The following is a 13,403-nucleotide window of genomic DNA, read 5'->3' as shown; positions in this document are numbered from 1 at the left end:
CACGGTTGTACACTTCTCCTAAGTTCAGGAATTTGTTCGTTTTTAGCAGAGTTAGTACCGTGTTTCAATAAATCAGAGATCTCAGGGGAGTTCTTTTAAATAATGTTACGGTCATTAGAAAACCGAACTTCTGAAACGTTATCATATTTCCTCACACAACGTTTAATGCCTTTAATCAGTCTATCACGGCTATATCCTCTATCAATTAGAATTTGAATATTTTGTGAAGATGGGAGGTAAAGATATCCAATTCTAGTGGCAAACATTACCATATCTAAGAACTTGACGTGAAAACACGTTGTAGCCACCTTCGGTTGGGATGTCTACTGTGAGAAAATGAAATGGATACAACATGAAAATTAAAATCATCAGTTTTGTTATACACTGATATTCTAGTCCTTCCGTTGGACCCCACCAATATTAATATTTAACTCAAGGTATTAATGATTTTCTTATTGGAAACCAGCTCGCTCCATCTCCAATGAATTCGGTAAATATCTTTAATCAATTTATGAAAGTAAAGATAGTTAATATAGATAAATCGTCAACTATCGTTTATCCTGCATTGCACGACATCCCGAACCTATCTTGCTAATCCCATTTTCTTTTCTGAAAGTAAACGTTTCATATAATTAAATTCCTTTTTGCCAACAGTGAGATCAGCTATAGGGGAACTTGAATTTCCACCCATAGAATACCCTTGGTTTGTATGATTACAATCCAACGAAGACGGAAATAAAGTTTTATAAATAATAATTTTAACGCTCTTTTTAGGTCATCTTGGACTAAAGCAGGCATGACATTCATAGGTTTTACTGGAAAAGAAACATGTATTACTGTCTCTTTTAGAATACTCATATATCTATTACGGTCTGAAATATTAAATCAACAACTTCATAATCTTATTCTCTACTTCAATCAAGTCTAATCTGGTATAAAGAGTAGTAAAGTAAAATAATATACTTGTATATTATAAACATCGCCTATTTTTGATAGTGCAAGGAATTCACTTGAGGAATCTTGCTCCAAAACATGTTTATACCGCTGTTGTTGTAGATTGCCTCGCAGTATTTCTTGAAGTATTTCCTCAAAAGTTTCGACAACAGTTAACTTGGACGTTAGTTGTTTTCGTAACGCAAAAAAAAAAAACGGGCACCTGCAATGAACTCGCCTTGTAAGGGGTCTTATGAAGCTTAGGGTTTCCAGAAAATGCGTGTGTGCGAGTCGCAAGTTTTATCTTCAACCTTGTACCATGAAATCTCTCCTTTAGACCTCTCAGATATTTTCTTGACATAATATAATATATATATATAACTTCGAGATAAGAAGAGTTAGAACTTGAAGAGCCTATGCAGTTACCCCATCTAGAAAACTGAATCCTGTAGCTTAGCTTATTTTCTTTCCGGGTTTGGACAGCAACCCATTCTCCGAATTTCAAGTGTTCAGTTCTGGTTATCCTTTTGATTTTCTCAGACCACGATTCCTCTGCTTCGTGAAATGAAATATTTGCTTGGCTTTCAATGACCACTAGTGTTATCAGGTACATTGATATTCCAAACAAGCACAGTATCCACAAGACTCTTTTGCTCAACAGAACCTTTGGGAATTGCCAAATATTCGTTCTTATACTCATAGTTTATACTGATCATACAAACTGGAATCCCTGAATAATAAATTAAATTGTTTCTGGAGGAATTTTCGTCGGGAGTGACGTATACTACCACTTATTTATAAATTATAATTCATCTAAATCGACGTAGAATTGAAGACCCCCTCTTTTGGGGATTTTTGCAGAAGGACTACTATATCTTAGCGATGAAAGTGTGTAAAGTAAATCTGTGTAATAACTCATCCTAGAAAAGATGGCTGCGTATTTTTTATAGTAATGATCTAAGTAGTGGATCAGCAATACTAGGTAATGGGGACTACTGCGGACCCTCTACCGGCAAACCTTGTTAACAAAAGCCGCAGTCCAAGTTTCGGTTGTGAACGGTAGTTAAAAGCGCTTAAGAGGACATTAAGTCAATTTGGTAGGAGCAACATCATGTAGTGGACGTCTTAAGAAATGGGAGTAGTAGAATGTTAGGTTGCTCCTTTATAAATCGTCTTTTTCTCCGTTAATAAGTTGAACATCAAGCTTGAACATTATTCGAGAAGAATCTCGAAGATTTAGTTGCAGCGTGCCACATGGCTATCTAACTGCAACACCCTACCCAATTTGACTTTGTCCCTTAGCGCCTTTTAACTACCGTTCACCGAACTTGACTTGCGGCTTTGTTAACACGGTTTGGCCGCTAGAGGGTCCCGCAGTAGTCCCATTACCTTAGTATTGCTGTTCCACTACTACAGAAATAATCCTGATAACACTCGAACTCACGCCTGATCCAGAGGATATCTCCATTTAACCTTCACACAGGACATCGAACGCTGTACGAGAGACGATCAGACCTCAATTTATTGTGAATTCCCGCGCGTCGGAGAGATAAAGGCCTTGCTCAGCAATGGGTTGGGTTTTGTAGTTTAGATAGCCATGTGGCACGCTGCAAGTGCAACTAAATTATTCGAGATTCTTCTCTTTTGTTCCACAAAAGTGTTCATAAATCTGACAGTGACATCCTGCCTTGCTTTCCAAACATCTTTCAGTTTTTGTATCCATGGCTGATAGCAATTGTTGGGGTTGCACTCATATTTCGCATTCAACATATCATTTCTGTATCTTGGTTGTCTGGAAGTCCCTGATCTGATAACATATCAAAAAGTGTTGCCATGAACACTGACACCCTGAAGAAGTGTTCCGTCGTTCTTCTGTCCGTTTTGGAGAGGGGAAGAAAGCAATTAGGATCACCGGTGCCCAGATAAGCTTCCAGAACTTTCGATGTAGTTTCAGGATCAATTGAGGCCCTGAGAAAACAATTCAAAATAGTAAAACAATTCAAAATAGAAAATCTAACTATCTAAATCAAGATCGAAATCAGAGTCACCAAATTTGTATCTGTACAATAATTCTAAAAGTGACCTACCCGGAAACTCTAATTGCATCATCTAGTAAGGGGAAAGTGGCTTCCGTTGGAGTTAAAAGTTCACAGGATTTAGCAACGGAATATGGTGTTTTTAAAACCCCTACGAACATAATTAGACTTGTCACCCAATTTTGTATCTCGGGACAGAAACACCACCTTTTTTACACTTTTTACCCATTGTCCCACCTTTCTGGTTTGCCGAATCTCTTTAGTTGTGAACGTCGTAGAAGGCTGGAACTTAACCTAGAATGTTTATCTTACTCAAGAGTAAAACTTTTATAAGAAAAAATTCTTTACATTGGACAATAAGCTAATTGGAAATTATCATTAGTAACTTACCAAAAAAAAAAGTTGAAAAATTTTTATTGGCTAAAAATGATATTTTTAAAATCGTTTGAAAACCGGAGAAAGAAGAAATGTAGTTTTTAGAAAAACTTCAAAACTTTTTTCACTTACAAATTTTTTCGAGACTTGGAAAAAATTTCGAAATTTGAAAAAAAATTTTTCCGCCCAAGTGATCGAATTGCATGAAAACGTGGATAAAAATGCTGTGCAGGAACAAACTTCGAACCTTTTAGATTGGGGTAATACTAAAATCCTCAATATGTGAAGTTGGAGTTCAGTAATCTCGGCATATTTTAGTAATTAGGAATAGCTTAAGCGGAAGGCAGACGTTGAAAACGTTAACCAAAATATTAGCGTTTCATAACTAATACAATTCAGCTTTATCAATTCCACTTAAAGAAACAGCACAAAAGGACGTTTAAAGATCGAACCGATTTTACATGCTGTATACTATCATTTTATTGATATCAATGATCAAAACCTCTCTGTACCGTCCATCTTGCCAATCTACACCGGGTTATCTGAAGTACGGACCTCTTCTTTGCCTCTATAATAATTGACCAGTTGGGCAAGGAACTGCGTTTCTCACAGGGGCTTCTTTTTAACTGTTGTACTTTTGTCACTCTGCAAGAGGCTGTATAATTAAAGGGGGGTATAGGAAGTGTACAATATACCTTTCCATAATCCATGTGGTTCTTTGTGTTGTGAATGCACTTGCGCTGCGTTTGCTAATGCAATGATACCTCGAATAACCCCCATATGTCATTGCAGGGTCGGGATAGAGCGGTGATAGGCATTTCGAGAGGTTGCTAGAATAGCTAGACTTGAATAAACTGGTTGGTAGCTGGGTGTTGTAGCTGGAGGTAGCAGAACGTCGCTACACGGGGTTTCATTGGAGTTGGGTTATTTTAATGCCAAAGAGTTGCCGGAACTAAAGTTACTTAGATTGCAGTTTAGGGGCAAGTGCAAACCAGGGTGGAAGTCAGGGACACAGAGCTACGTGTAACAGTGAGGAGTACTGCAAAAAGGACCAGTGCACAGTGATACAGGTCTGCAACAGTTAAAACGGCCGAAGAAGGAGATAAGATTTCTGAGCTGAGAGGAGGAGAGGAAGGAGCAGGAACCTGATTGTGTTTGGTTGAAAGAGAGAGGAAGAAGAGTTTCCTGCTTGGTAACCGAATTTTGGAGAGGGGGGTGATGATTAATTCCAAGCGTCCCGGTGGCTGGAACCAATCAGGTACAGCGGTCCGACCTATCAAGATCACCGTCCTGAGCTTTGTACCGCGACAATTGGACCCCTAAACCAATTGATCCCCGACAATTGACCCCCTATGTAATTTACACTGGGTCAATGTCGCAAAATCTAGGGCTTAGTACGACAATTGACCCCCCATGTAATTACACTGAGTCAATTGAGCGGGTCAGGGTCAGGGTCAGGGTCAGGGTCAGGGTCCGGTCAGGGTAGGTCTCCAGGGTTCAGGGTCAGGTGTCAGGGTCAGGGTTCAGGTCAGGGTCAGGGTCAGGGTCCGGGGGTCAGGGTCAGGGTCAGGGTTCAAGGGTCAGGGTCCGGTCAGGGTCCTGGTGTCAGGGTCAGGGTCAGGGTCAGGGTCAGTGTCAGGGTCAGGTCAGGGTCAGGGTCAGGGTCAGGGTCAGGGTCAGGGTCCGGGTCAGGGTCAGGTCAGGGTCAGGGTCAGGGTCAGGGTCAGGGTCAGGGGTCAGGGTCAGGGTCAGGGTCGGGTCAGGGGCAGGGTCAGGATTAATTGTATTAAATTATATTTCCGGGGGTCAATTGTTCGGGGTCAATTGTCGGGGGTCAATTGTCGGGGGGTCAATTGGTCGCCTACCCTAAGCTTAACCTAAGCTTTAACAGCCTTTCATCATAACGGATAGCTAGACTTTATTCTAAGTCTAGTTATTTCTAGCATCTCTCAATGCTATCTCCAGCTCTATTCCCGGACCTGTCAATGACATATGGGGTTATTCGAGGTATCTTAGCCATGCAACGAGCGGCATGTGCATTCACAACACAAAAAGCCACAGTGGATGATGGAGGCTATATTTACACTTCCTATACCCCCTATAATTATTCCAGGCCTCTTGCGAAGTGACAAAAGGGCCCACAGTTAAAAGAGGCCCCTGTGAGAAATCGCATCATTTCTTGCACAATGGGTTTAATTATTCTAGAGGCAAAGATGAGTCCGGTCATTTCAGATCCCGGTGTAATGGCAAGATTGACGGTTAAGAGAGGTTTTGAATCATTGAAATCCATAAAATGATAGTATACAGCAGGTTAAAATCGTTCGATCTTAAACGGTCCTTTGTTTTTAGTATTCCCAATCTAAAAATGGTTCGAGTTTATCTGCAAAGCATTTTTATCCACGTTTTATGCAATTCGATCACTTTTGGCGGACATTTTTTTTTTCAACTTTCGAATTTTTCCAAGTCTCAAAAAAAATTTGTTAGTGAAAAAGTTTTGAAGGTTTTCTAAAACTACATTTCTCGTGTTTCAAACGATTTTAATTCATTTTTGAGCCCAATAAAAAATTTTCACTTTTTTGGTAATTAACTCCTTAGTAATTAATCCCATTAGCTTGATTGTCCAATGTACAAATTTTTCGACAAAGGTATTACTCATATAAGATAACACTGATAACCTTCTCGGTTAATTTCCAGCCTTCTACGACGTTTCACAACTAAAGATATTTGGCACATCGAAAGGTGGTACAAAGGTGGTACAAGTGGTAAATGGTGATCTGTCGAAGAATACAAACAATTGGGGTGACACGTCTCCTACTGTTGCGTACAATGGTGATCAAACCCAACACAATATACCTAATCTCCCCTAACCAATATACCCCAATTTTACTACCCCCACCCCCCCGCGTCACACCCTATAAAACACCTGCCCACCCCAATATATACCCCTTTCACAATACATTCACTAACAAACTTAATCGTCTCCACAAATTACTCAAGAGCCATCCTATTTTTCATTTTGATATTATAATATAAGCACGAAACTATTAGTATTGTGTGAGTTGTCTCACCCCAGACTAGCCGTACTCGCATCGTTCCGCCGTGTGAATAGAGATGCACAGATCATGCGTGGCTCGATCACCCCTGGAATTGCCTCCAGAGGCATCTTAACGGGTGATACTCGTAAAAATATCTGTTCCATATATTGACCGTCGACGAGTCCAACTCGGCGCGCGTCTCGGTAGGTTGTAAACCTACAAGCGGCATCTGGCATGAGGTTGGTCAGTTAGTGCGGCTATATTCAAAGATAAGTTGAGCAAATGAGTAGCTGAGCTGTACTAACTATATCGTATTTTACGCACCTGTCCCCTTTATGAAAAACTATTTTATCTTATAGTTATACAAGAAACCCAATGCGAGTGAATGTCCGTTTGTTTCTGGTGCTTCTCTTCAATGGGCGACAACCCACCCTTGGATGATCTGGAAAGCGCGCTTATACTTTATAGCAAACACAAAACAGTATAATTTAATCGAAATGCACACCAAGGGTAAATAATTTGATGGATAGTTGAGCTAGAAAAAACAGGTTTCTAGAAAAATTATCAACCGTTTAAAGTAATTTCGATTTATATAAGACCACAGCGTTAGCCCAATGCTTTGAACAGGTGTTTTTTTGAGGCTGTTATTACACAATATTTTGTATTTTTAACATAGTAGTAGTAGAACTAGAAGTTACTGTGACTTTTACGACTAATGAAATACATAACTTGAACTTTCCCGTATTTAAATTTAAGACATTATATTTCTGAATTTTCTGCATTATAGAACAATTTGCCATATTTAACAGAGTTCAAGGTTGTTGGTTTTTATCGGGGAAAAAAATGGTTAAACAAGTTTGAAAATATGCAGCCGTAGGTGTCAATAATATGGACGTGCTTCATTTATTACTAACTATAGAAAGCCTGTGATCACAGGGAGGAAAGTAGTACTATTAGTATTCTTCTCACCCCCTAGTAGTAGTATTCTTTGGTAGTCAGTTTTTATAGCATCAAAAAATATATCCGTCACGACCGAGTATAATACAGCCCATTAAGAATTAAAATGTAGCTCGCACTGAACACAACGTAATTACCACAAAACTGATAAAAATGACGTTAAAACAAAATCATTGCCACTGTGCGCGTTCAACACCGTTACCATGCACATGGTTGCTATGCAACTTCCTATTTTTCGTCTGATTTGCACGTGGGTGGTCGTACATACAGCAGAAATAATTCTTTGAATTATAATATAGATCACGTTAACTTCTACATTTAATCCTGTCCTGGCAAAAATCCTGCCCACATCGAGACATGCATGATGCACGAAATTCGACTTTTAGACCCTAAATAACACAAATGACTCGGGTACACTTTTTCACCAGTGGTACATTTCTCGGAATCACGCCCTTTTTGACCGCGCCCATCTCGCGAGCCCTTCTATAGATTATTTTAGCTTCTGATTGAGATACAGACCTCAGACATAAAAAATGAGGCTTGGTTTTTGAGAAAATTACCAACAACAGCTGATGTTAGTGTAAATAGTGAAGCGTATCTCACGTTCTGATTGAGATACAAAGCTCAGACACTTATCATGAAAATGTTCACACTTGAAACCACTTCAAGCTTCCACTAAGTGAATATTCGGATACTGATGTTTTGGATACTGAAGCAATAACATGTTACATGACATCGTTGCTAACACTATCAGTCTTTCAGCTTTCTGATCACATTATCACGTGTTATCAGTGTGATGACAGTGTTATCAGTGTGATGAAAGTGGCCCTGCTTTCTAGTGATAAAGAACTGAAAGGAATGCAACAAAGTACCCAGCCTTCTTTGCTTTGGAGATAGAATTTCAGTTTTATCTTCACAAGTATAGAATTTCTTGCACCTTTGAAGGGGAATGATAAGAGTTTGGTGTTAGTAGCTTGCTGCTTTGTTACGGCAGATTATCCCAACACGCGTTCTGAGCCGAACTTTAGCTTTGTTTGTGATTGTATCTAACCAAAAGTTAGTTACAAAACGTATTTGAGCTTATTATCGATCAATCACTCATGATAGCTCGAGCCTAATATATTAATATAGTTTAGACAATTTTTTGCGATATATGATTTATCACTCATTTTGGATATTATTATCAACGTTGATGAATGATGTTTACAAACATAGGCTGTCATAGGCCACCCTGCCAATTTTACGTATTTCATGTAGTCTAGTGCATATTACAAAATTAACAATGAATAATGCTTTAAATAGCTAATTTAAATTATCGTAAATTATAACCAGGAAATATTCATCAAAATTAATTTGTTGCTGTCGTGGCACTCACGTCAGGAATAATTTTCCGTTTTACCACAAAATTCAAACATGCGTGCCTATTAAGCAATAAAAATTATCGACCTTTTCATGCTTTTTCAGTTTTTAGTGCTAATGAAGGACTTCTCCTAAAATCTTCTCCTCGTAGTTCTTTTAATAAAGGTCCTTACTAATACCAATAGTCAAGTTAATTGTTGGTTTATATTTTTAACTCAGTTACAAAATACTATTACAGAGCCGGCAGTGCATCTGATAGGTAGATGCCTACTTATGCTAGAGTACTGACCGAGGACTGTCTTCGGGCCAGTGAGAGGTGGCACTATCAGTGTCCCTGCTCGTTTTGCCAGAAGAAGAAGAGACGTTTCGAGATCATGCGAGACAGCTAAACAGACTAGCGGATAGTGGGGGTTTGGAGAAAATGAGGATTCTGCTGGGAGACGATTTCGACAGACTTCTTGGTGGTTAGTTACTCGGTTACATATTTTTGATCCACGATTCAGAATGCAGATTCATAACTATAGATGATGCAGATTCATAACTACAGCTAATCTCAAGAGAGAAAACACTAAACAGTCCATAAATAATTTCAGATCTAGAACCACTCCTCGGTGGAGATGATGATCCTGACCACTTTAGACCTATTCTAGGCGGAGATGATGATCCGGAATACTCCAGACCTATCTAGGTGGTGATGATGATCGGAATACTCCAGACCTATTCTAGGTGGTGATGATGATCCGGAATACTCCAGACTATTCTAGGTGGAGATGATGATCCAGAATACTCCAGACCTATTTTAGGTGGTGGATGAGATGACGATCCTGATCATGTTAGACATATTCTAGGTGGTGATGATGATCCTGATCATGAATCCATCTTCGGAGGACAGTCGGATCCAGAGCAAGATATCCAGATTGCTGCTGATCCAGAGAGGAATGGGATGGTCTATCCAGGAAAGTTTGGTGAGCGATATAAGATTAGAACTTTTTCATTTAATTTAGAACATATATTTATATTTTAAAGTTGTTGATTATAATCATTTTTCCTTGTCAAATAGTCGATATCAACAGCGAATCAATACGGTTACAATGAGTCTGCATTTTCATTCATCAATGACTCCACGTCCTGTAACCCTGATGTCATATCATTGTCATTAGCGAAATCTCATTCCATTTCAGAACGAGTTGCCCCTAAAAAGTCTAAAAGTGGGAGCATTAAACCAATCCGTGGAAAAAGCCCAGCTAAACAAAACAACAACAAGGGATCACAACCTGACATCCCAGTCGATGTGGATCCTTGCCTCCCTTCAGACCTGCCTGATCCCACACCGAAAGAGGAGCTGTGTGAGACTGCGGAGTGTCCGGTGTATGAGGTGGTGGAAGTTGAGGGAACGTGTGGGTTTGAACTCAGAAAATACACCAGGTAGGTGATCTATATCTAATATCAGTCATCGTATCTGTTTTTTAGTTCTCTTGTATATTGTTGAACTGCATGCTCAAAAGATTTGTTAACCACTGCAAAACGTGGGGATAGGAATTGAAGGAGTATTAAAAGTTAAAACTAACAATGCAAAGAGCCGAAAAAATAGATAATTTACAACTTTGATATTTAGTGGCGTGTGGGTAATGACAGAAATGAACATGAAGAAAGGAATTGCCGAAGCCTACACAGAGGCTGCTGAGCAACTGATGGAATACACGAACGGTGGAAATGATGGGAATGTGACAATGGAAGCTACCAAACCAAAGACTGTGGTCTACATCATGGACAAGGTATTATCAAAATATCGTAAGATATCTTTCATATGGCACCCTTTAATCTTTATGTTATTAAGTTTCACTTTACCACTATTTGCACCAGGAACCCACGAAAATATTATAAGTTGTTTAATAAACAGAATGATTTCCAGAATACCCCGAGGAACGCATACCTCAGCCAGTTTCTACCAATTTCCTATCATGAGGATCCACCTCAACCTTCGGAAGGAAAACCTCTGGTAATAGTTAATGATAATTCCAGTGTAGTTTGGTAGTTTGATACTGTGATTAGGGGTCGTTCACATACTACGTGATCAGACGAGGGGGAGGGGGTTTCCATATGATTACGCTATATATATACTAGTGTAATTTTGACACAATAGTCAATAGCTACGTGTAAAACTGATTACGGAGGGGGGAGGGGGTACAAATTTGTCCAAAAAGTGCAAGTGATTACGTAATATGTGAAGTGTGAACGACCCCTTATGACCAATAAGGAGACAGATATGAGAAATAACTGTCCGAACTCCGAAGGACTTGTCTCTACTATACAGCCGATAAAACCACAATTAATCATTGCAGATTGTAAAACATAACCCTGAGATGCAATACTACGTGAGAGCGTTCGGCGGGAAACCTTCTATCCATCAGTACAGGAGGTTATAATTATAATTATAATAATTATATACATGTTCATGTTGGATAGGTTTTAGAAGCAATTAACAAACGTTATTGAAAAACCTTTGATTGAAAAACAGGGAGTATAACTCTGCCATATCAGGTCTCTATTTAAATTTTCAGCAGAATAGCCGTTTTGGTGAACCAGATAACTGGGAGGTCCTTCAATGTAGATTTTATATGCGAGCGTATTCCTTCCCTTTGGATATGACTGAGAGACGCACATTTAACCCAAGATAACTTCACAAGGGAGTTTGCAATGCTAGCAGCAGCTGTCAAGAAATCAGGACTAAATGCGGTCAGGACCATGCAATTCTACCACGGTTAGATACTATAACATACAGTTTCTTTATTAACATATTGCACACCTGAACATGACATGAATTTGTAATTATAAATGTAAGAAACACGCCAGTAAGCATCAAAGAAGGCTGGAGAAACCCTCACACAGAGAAACCCTCACACAGAGAAACCCTCTCACAGAGAAACCCTCGCACAGAGAAACCCTCACACAGAGAAACCCTCACACAGAGAAACCCTCGCACAGAGAAACCCTCACACAGAGAAACCCTCACACAGAGAAACCCTCACACAGAGAAACCCTCTCAAGTCTTCTTTGATATTATTATTATTTCAACCACACCTTACTCTTACTATCAATAATAATAATGCTAATATAGAGGTCTCCATTTCAGAGTACAGTAATCCAGGAGATGAGGCACAGAGGCACGAGGTAGCTGTTATGGTGGCTCCTTCTCAATCCTAGATACACCTTCTCAATCACACCTTTAATTCCACGACTGGAAGGAGACTAAAATATAATAATATAGGAGTCGAAACATAGACAATTTGACAAACGCAAATATATCCCCCGAATAGGCCAGGCTTTTGATGAACCATGTAATTTGCAGTAGTTCGCTTTATTTGATCTTTCGAGAAATTGCGTTATTGAACCTTACGAATTGACGCAAGAATAAGTTTTTAAAAAGAATTAATCAAAATTATCTCAGTAAGAATTTACAATACAATATGTTTTAATATTCACTTAATAGCCTATTTAATCAAGTTACAACTATTGACAGAATCGCATTATTCGGTTTAGTAAGCAACTTATTCTCATATTATTAAGTTTTGAATTTAAAGACAGTGTATATTATATAAATCACGTATTTTAAAGAAATTCGCGCCTGAAATGATTGCCGGAAAATTGATTCGAAAATATTACAAAAAAACTCACACATGATTTAAAATATAACAGATCCGGTGTTGAGTGAAAAACCAACACAAAGGTGAACTTTCAGTAAAAACCATTCTATGTGGATATGGTCCTATCAATAATAAATAAATATGTCGGCAACATAATGAGACATGAAATTCGTTTAAAAACTTACATCTGTTGTGCGTAACCATGGTAACGGAAGATATGATAGACAATTTAGAAATCAATGACATTCTTTACAGTTTCTAAAACAATCAAAGTCTGCCAATAGTGCAGGAGGCAGGAGCCAGTACCCTATTTGTGGAAAAATCACAGGGATAATCTAGGAGTAGGCATGCCTAAAACCATTGGATTGAATCCTTAGCGCTCTTGCCAATAACTTAGGAAATCAGGGATATCTAAGCAGGAAAATCGCCGAGGCTATTGTTCATATTCTAGTTACAACATCCGATTCAATCTTGAACCACATGGATTACCCTACAAACTCTGTATCCGTGAAAAAGATGTGGTTCGAAATATGTCATCATGATTAATGATTATTCAAAACAGGAATCAATATAAAAATGGTTCAAGGGGGAAATGAAACCTGTCCGTTAAAAAACGATGAATTGGTTCAACTAAAATTGCTAATATCTCCTACAGGTAAAACCCGGGTTACAACAGCCTAATACTAAAATCTTTACAATGTTTACGATGCTAAAAATGTTAACAATGTCGAATTTAAACCCGGAATGCTATGTTGCACACAGTACCAAAAATTCACAATCCCTCCGAATCCTCAGAGGGACTCGGAACTTAATACAATATAAAACATCAAACAATGAGATGAGGTGACTTGTTAGAGTTTGTGTTAAGAGTCAATGAGCACCGCTGCTGTTGGATCAGGAGAACGTTAGCGGAGGAGTTTCTGAATGACCGGGATTTCCTGATAAGAGGGGTCACGTTTTCAGCTCCATAAGAAGGACAGGACAGGGGGCGGGGGAGTTTAGCAGGCCGGGCCTCGTTCAGCTCATCCTCTAGATCCACACTAGACCGCTTGGAGCTGGAGTTC

General features: G+C 39.0%; 2 protein-coding genes across 5 annotated transcripts in view; one reads left to right on the top strand and one right to left on the bottom strand.

Annotated features, from left to right (window-relative positions):
- Positions 1-9,403: 9,403 nt before the first annotated feature.
- LOC134815728 (uncharacterized) lies at positions 9,404-12,230 on the top strand. Its single transcript, XM_063824305.1, has 8 exons — positions 9,404-9,431; positions 9,515-9,660; positions 9,877-10,120; positions 10,311-10,470; positions 10,608-10,694; positions 11,038-11,114; positions 11,383-11,456; positions 11,829-12,230. Exons 2-8 carry the CDS (start codon positions 9,639-9,641, stop codon positions 11,897-11,899), a joined length of 735 nt encoding a protein of 244 aa, XP_063680375.1. The 5' UTR covers positions 9,404-9,431; positions 9,515-9,638; the 3' UTR covers positions 11,900-12,230.
- Positions 12,098-13,403, bottom strand: part of LOC134815727 (rho GTPase-activating protein 33-like) — a 42,666-nt gene continuing 41,360 nt past the window's right edge. The window contains exon 21 of one of the 4 annotated variants that reach the window (XM_063824303.1): positions 12,098-13,402. In XM_063824303.1, coding sequence (XP_063680373.1) covers positions 13,166-13,402 — 237 coding nt within the window. In that variant the 3' untranslated portion in view covers positions 12,098-13,165. The remainder of the gene's footprint in view (position 13,403) is intronic. The other 3 variants (XM_063824301.1, XM_063824304.1, XM_063824302.1) reach the window with 3 other exon arrangements.

Source organism: Bolinopsis microptera, chromosome 5 (assembly GCF_026151205.1).
Source record: "Bolinopsis microptera isolate Bmic1 chromosome 5, MBARI_Bmic_1.0, whole genome shotgun sequence".
Lineage (NCBI taxonomy): Eukaryota > Metazoa > Ctenophora > Tentaculata > Lobata > Bolinopsidae > Bolinopsis > Bolinopsis microptera.
This window is presented reverse-complemented; position numbering and strand designations above follow the sequence as displayed.

Bases quoted from the DNA above. Each gene is read 5' to 3' on its own strand.
- LOC134815728 (XM_063824305.1), top strand. From the start codon at position 9,639: ATGGTCTATCCAGGAAAGTTTG. The intron at 10,471-10,607 runs GTATTATCAAAA...AATGATTTCCAG, and splicing joins TGGTCTACATCATGGACAAG to AATACCCCGAGGAACGCATA. The intron at 11,115-11,382 runs GTTATAATTATA...TAACTTCACAAG, and splicing joins TCTATCCATCAGTACAGGAG to GGAGTTTGCAATGCTAGCAG.